We start from the raw sequence: 6173 nt of genomic DNA, 5'->3' as shown, positions 1-6173 counted from the left end.
ACACAAGCAGAAAAAAATGTGATAAAAAGCACACACTACAGAAAGTTGCCACTTTTAGAAAAAACAATAATCAGGAATATTTTTTACAATTACTGTTTGTGCTATATTTGTTCTATGACACGGAAGAACAACTACAAGAAAAAAGTTTCAAAACAGAGGCTGTGATGAAATTACCCCTAAACAAACCATACTTACTAGAAAAGGATGTTGCATCCATCTTCCCAACTTTTACTGGAGAACCCATGTTTCTCATTTCTATGCCCACTTCATTCCACACAGGCTCCAGTTTCTTACAATGGCCACACCAAGGTGCATAAAACTGAGAAGCAAATACATTTCACAAAAAAAAAAAAAAAAAAAAAAAAAAAAAAAAAAAAAAAAAATAAGTAGAAATTGATTCTACAATTAATCCTCAAATTATTAGCAAGATTTATTTTCCAGTCATGGTACTCCTTAAGTCTTAATAAAATTGCAAGTTAGTTACAAGGTTACCATGAAAAGCAGCATTTATGATTTAGTCCTACTTTTAGTATGAATGCACAAGTTTGAAAAGAATACATTAAATTGCTGCACTACTATATTATTTCTTATTTAGGAACAGACTGCATGATCACATTTTTTGGAAGTTAAAAGATCATATAAACAATCTATCCAGAAATACGAAATTGTCAACAGGCAGAAGATATCGATGTTTTGGTATAACAAGATAAGGTCACAATTAAAAAAAAAGTTGGATTTTGTTTTGCTATACACTGCTGATAACTCCAAAGTAGCTAATATCGTTTTTCCCACTCAAAAATCACTAATCTGAGTAATACAATTTTGAGAATTACAGTACATATTTGAGTGAGAAAAGGAATGTTACCTCACTCACAAGCAAACTCAATCTTTTTAAAAACTCTCTGTCCCTGAAATAAGGGGCACTGAATCTTTCCAAATAATTTAGAAAATTAACAGGGGTCTCATATATTTGGTCTTTCAGCGCTAACAGAAGTCTAGAACACAAATCAGCTGATATATTTAATGAAAGGAACTATAAAAATTCTCAACAAAGGTTATCACCTCCTGAGCACGTTAGGTAATCTGCTTTCCTTTTTAAAGGACTCAAAACATAGACTGAGCCTATTCAGCAGTCTATTTGGCCTATTCCTGGTTCATCCTGAACAGCAGAAAGATTGCTTATCTATCCTGTCAGAATCACTGTCATGAAGCTTTTCTGCATCATGTACAAACAATTTTCCAAGCAAAGAAGCAGCCTGACTACAAGGTGTAGCACTCTGCATTCTCTTCTGATTTCCACCAGCAGATCTTCTTGTTTTTCTGAGATACTCACATCTACAAGCCAAATATCATCTTTACGGTTTTCTTTAAACCTGGAAAGGGGACAAAATGAAAGCAATAAGTTATGTATCTGAAAATAAAATAGTGAAATGCATGTATGAAATAGAAAAAGTCTACAATGAGGTTAATATAAAGGTATAGATACAAGATTTCTGGTTTGTTTCATTCTTTGAGGGTGGAGAAATAGAGGAGATGCTTATTTTTTAGTGTAATATTGCCTTTGTACCTGACACTACACACAAAGCTGTGCCAATTAGGTTTCTCTAACTATTTCCTAAGACAAAAAAAAACCCCAAAAACAACAAACCAGAAAAAACAGCAAGAAATAAGAATACACACCAAAACACACAGAAGACATTTGACTAGCATATGGAATCTAGGGAGAAGTATTTTTCAGTTGTCTTAGTTATATTAAATATATTTGGTTTTGTATTTTTATATACCAACTAATACAGACTCTTTGAGCATTGGTTTAAACTGTTAATCTTAGCTTTACTAAATGTAAACTAACTAAATTATCTTTAATATTAACATGCAAAGCAATTTTAATTCAACCTCCTTTAACATTCTACTGTAAGTGTGTCAGTTTATAGTTCTATTAAAGTTGCACACAACCAAGAAACCAACTTAACAGAATAAAAATGATCAAGTTATTGCTAAAACCCAGAGATACACAGGTACTACTGAATTTTCTTAATGCTAGACAAATGGCATTTAAATCAACTGACTGGTTTTACTAACTGCAAATCTGTCACTGAATTCTAAAATCTCTAATACAAAACTAAGCCTGATAAATCAAAGTTCTTTGGCATCTCTCAAAATGCTGCTTACACATTTCACTGTTGTCACTACAAGATCATTTGAATTACTGCATTAGTTAACTAGCTCTGTGTAGAGAATTAAATTAGCTTAAACTTTAACCTAAGGTTTATTTTTGTACAAGACAGACTTCGTAAGTGACTAGGACTGGGACTAAAGTCACACTATAGCATACACGATACAACATTTCTACTGCACCACTCTTCTTGCAAAATGAGATATTTACATATAATTATGCCTAAGCGTGGACCTATGATCCAGTCAATACAAGTTATAGCCCAACTTGTCAGTTCCCAATATGCAGCATGGCTATAAATGGCCCATAAGCAGTAGGCAGAATTTATTATATTTCATTTAAAGATGAATCTGTAATAGTCCATAATGGTCTTGAAGAAATACTAATGCTGATATTGACTTACTGTTTGACAGAAATAATCCAGAAATCATGAATACAATCTAATTACAGTGTTGAGTGTTTGAAACTCAAAATTGCAACATTTCACTGGTAAATTCCAGCCTATTTTATTGACGGCATACCAAGGCTGCTGTGCCTGTGCAGCAGCAGGAAAGGTATTTGCAGAGACTATGCTATGGAACTGCTAATGGAAAGCAGCATTTTTAAGTCAATTTTAAAATTGCTTAGTTGACAACCTCACTAAAAATTTACTTCACCATCCTAAGCACTATAGAACTAATGAAAGAACCACTAAGAAGCCAGTATCTCCTGAGAGCTCTAACAGAGCTACAGCTAACTTCCAATAACAATGCCAAATAATTGGCTATGATGCAAGAGGCAGAAAGCAGTTACTGAATCAACTGATCCTAGGCTGTGCTTCAATTTAGCATATCACTTTTTCTTTGTATAAGAAGAATTTACAATTAAATGTTCTCCTTCCTCTGCCACAGTACAACTGTTACGGCAAATTGTAAAGAGCATTAAAGTACTGAGAAAGGTAGACTGCAACTTTTCCAGCACACAGAAAGAAAAGAAAAGAAAGAATGAAACATCTGGAAGCTGAGCTTTCCAACAGAGTTTAATATTGTATAAAAAATACTGTACTTTTTATAGTAATAAATTTCAACATACTTCTCATCTACAAGCACCTATTTAATCAACTTCAACAGAAACTAAAATATGAAGTGTAACAAAACCGTATCAAAACTCACTCTAGTTTTGCTAACATCAATGATTAAATTACCAGACGATATTAAGGAAGTTCACTTTCACACTGCTGAAGAAAACCAGAAATCTCTCTACAAATGAGCAGTGAAGCATTTTCTGAAGATGCTGTTTTCTAGGCCCTATAAATATGCTTTCCAGGAACAACATTTCAGTATCTTCTAACTGTTCTCTGCAAGCCTCTGTCAGCTGACAGAAACACAATCACACTGATGGGAAGATGGCATAAATGTTGCACATCCTTGAATCAAAATTATTTGTTTCAAACCCATACATCTTCCCAGCTACATGATCCAATGTTTTCTCAGCCCCCACTTAAACCAAGTACCGCGCTTAATTATGAACAATTAAAAGAAACCAGCATGAAGCAAAACTGAACACCAAGGTCACAATTCCAAGGGCCTTAAAACAACCCAGCTACTGTATCTCTTCCTTGCTTCCCTCTTGCACCATTTCTGATGCTTCTGATCCTGGTTTGAGCCACCCCACAGACAGAAAAACACTTCATTTTAAAGTCAGGTTACTTATCTGCTTCATTACCCCACTAGAACAAGTCCACACCCACCACAATATGAGTACTGACCTGAGGCAGCAGATCTGCTATCAGAGCAGCACAAGCCAAGAGGAACCACGGCTCATTTTATGCACCGCTCCCACAGCCCAGCTGGGCACTTCTGTCAGCTCTGCTCCTTGTTTTCCTATATCCTGTAAGCTTAGGAAAGGGACCTGCACCTTGTACTAGTCCTCATTGCTCACAACTACTAAAATTCCAAAAGAACACAAATCTTTCAGCAACAGCAGAACATCCATAATGTTTTGGTATCTGTAAAATGGAAAACTTGAAACTTCACCAGTTACTGCTCTCCGGTTTGGAGCAAAATTAAATTAAAATTTAAATTGTTTAAAATAAATTTTAATTTCAATTAAATTTAAATTGTTTTCCTGACCACTCTCGCCACTTGCCAGTTAGCTACAAAAAATCCCCCACAAAACCTGCCTGAACAATTCTTCGATTCTTATTCTCAATTGCAAATACATGCATCTGTATAGTTCTCTAATTGAAAAATTCAAGTGCTCTAAAATAAGATTTCCTTTCATCAGTTACTTAAAAAAGTTATGTGACAACAGAATCACGATTCTTCATTCCAAAACAGCAAATATATTTAAATACACTTGTGTGGAAACATGATACAGGAACATGATGTAGGAGCACAGATAGGCTAAGTGAATACATCTTCAGCCTGTGAATATATGAGCATGTTTTAAAAACAAAGCTTTGAAAATCAAGTCCACACAGTTCCCATGGTTCAGTTGTTGCTTCAGAACACCAGAGACACTGCTGTGTCTCTCCTGACAATTTCTTCCGTATGTTCCCATCCCCTCACCCATAAAATCACTATACCTCACCTGATCTTATGATTAACAAGCAATATTGTAAAAATGTGAGTGGTTTCCTAACAGTTTAGCTCTTTGATGCAATTTATTGTGGATAGAACCCTCATGAAAACATCACCTTTAACTGGCTAAATTTATCCCAAAGCAGACATCTAATGCCAACTTCTCCTCCCCTACAGTCATACCTTCTCTTTCAATTCCAATAATGATGCTGCTTTGTAGCACTTGACATCAACCTGATAATCTGACCAAAAAAAAACCCCAAAAAACATTTGGGTAATTTTCATGGGAAATAGCAACTATGTAGCTACCAAACTGCTACAGCAAGCGCCAGTACACCAACAGTGACACTACACAACGAAGCTCATGGCAGGACCAGCCACTTCAACTTGGGCAGTCTTGGAACTAATTCTGTTATAAAGGCACATTTTTTCACTAATATTACTGGCACCTCAAGCAGCCATGAACTTGTCCTGCAGCCTCTTTCTCTCTTCCGTTTCTGGCCACACATGAATGCACTTAGACTCATTTTCCCAACCCCTCATGGCAGCCACGCTGTAAACTCTTAATGAAGAACTTGATTTAATGCAATCAGCTTTTACTTGGGGCAAGCACCAACACACCAATGTATTTACCCTACCAGAAAGAAAGAACAAGCAAGGAAGCCTAAGAACATTTCTGGCAAAACCACCACAGTAACAGCTTTAAAGAAGATGAAAAATTAAAATGTTCCTCAGCTTCATTAATTGAACCTCCTGAAAAGGTGAGACTGAGGAGAGACCTCATGGGAGTCTACAACTTCCTCAAGAGAGGAAGCAGAGGTGCAGTAACTGGTCTCTCTGGCAGCCAGTGGCATCACCCCAGGGAACAACATGAAGCTGTGCTGGTGAGGTTTAGGTTGGATATCAGGAAAATGTTTTACACCTAGCCAGTGCTTAGGCTCTGGAACAGGCTCCCCAGGGAAACGGTCACAGCACCAAGCCCGACAGAGCTCAAGAAGGGTTTGGACAACATTCTCAGGCACATGGTATGACTTTCTGGGAGTCCTCTGCAGGAACAGGAACTGTACTTCAGTGATCCTTTTGGGTCCCTTCCAACAGAGAATATTCTGTGATATTTCAGGCCGCAACCTTTCTGTCCTTCCTGCTACAAAAATCACAATATTTTCCAGTGTAGCTTCTCGATAAGAACACCACGCACGAAGTCAGGGCTCATGTTCCCCACAAGAAGACAAACAATATCTTGGCAATTAGGCACGACACCCCAATACTTACGACTCATCTAGATCCTCCACAAAACCCGCACCTGACGCCACCACATGTGCAACCACTGCGAGGGAAAGGAAAAGGGTTCCGTGAGTGATGCCCGAACCAACCCGGGGCGCTCACCCACGCCAGCTGACAGCCTCCCTTCCCTCCTGGCCCCTCGCGTTCCCAGC

At 37.3% G+C, this 6173-nt stretch overlaps 1 protein-coding gene across 1 annotated transcript in view; it reads right to left on the bottom strand.

Moving 5' to 3' along the window:
* Positions 1–6062, bottom strand: part of TMX3 (thioredoxin related transmembrane protein 3) — a 28905-nt gene extending 22843 nt beyond the window's left edge. Inside the window, exons 1-3 of the mRNA XM_031058860.1 lie at positions 6010–6062; positions 1334–1373; positions 196–319 (exon numbers count right to left, since the gene is read on the bottom strand). Of these exons, the coding sequence (XP_030914720.1) occupies positions 196–253 (58 nt within the window). The 5' untranslated portion in view covers positions 254–319; positions 1334–1373; positions 6010–6062. The remainder of the gene's footprint in view (positions 1–195; positions 320–1333; positions 1374–6009) is intronic.
* Positions 6063–6173: the final 111 nt, after the last annotated feature.

This window comes from Geospiza fortis, unplaced genomic scaffold (genome assembly GCF_000277835.1).
Source record: "Geospiza fortis unplaced genomic scaffold, GeoFor_1.0 scaffold100, whole genome shotgun sequence".
NCBI lineage: Eukaryota > Metazoa > Chordata > Aves > Passeriformes > Thraupidae > Geospiza > Geospiza fortis.
The sequence above is the reverse complement of the archived record's forward strand: the minus strand, read 5'-3'. Positions and strand labels throughout refer to the sequence as shown.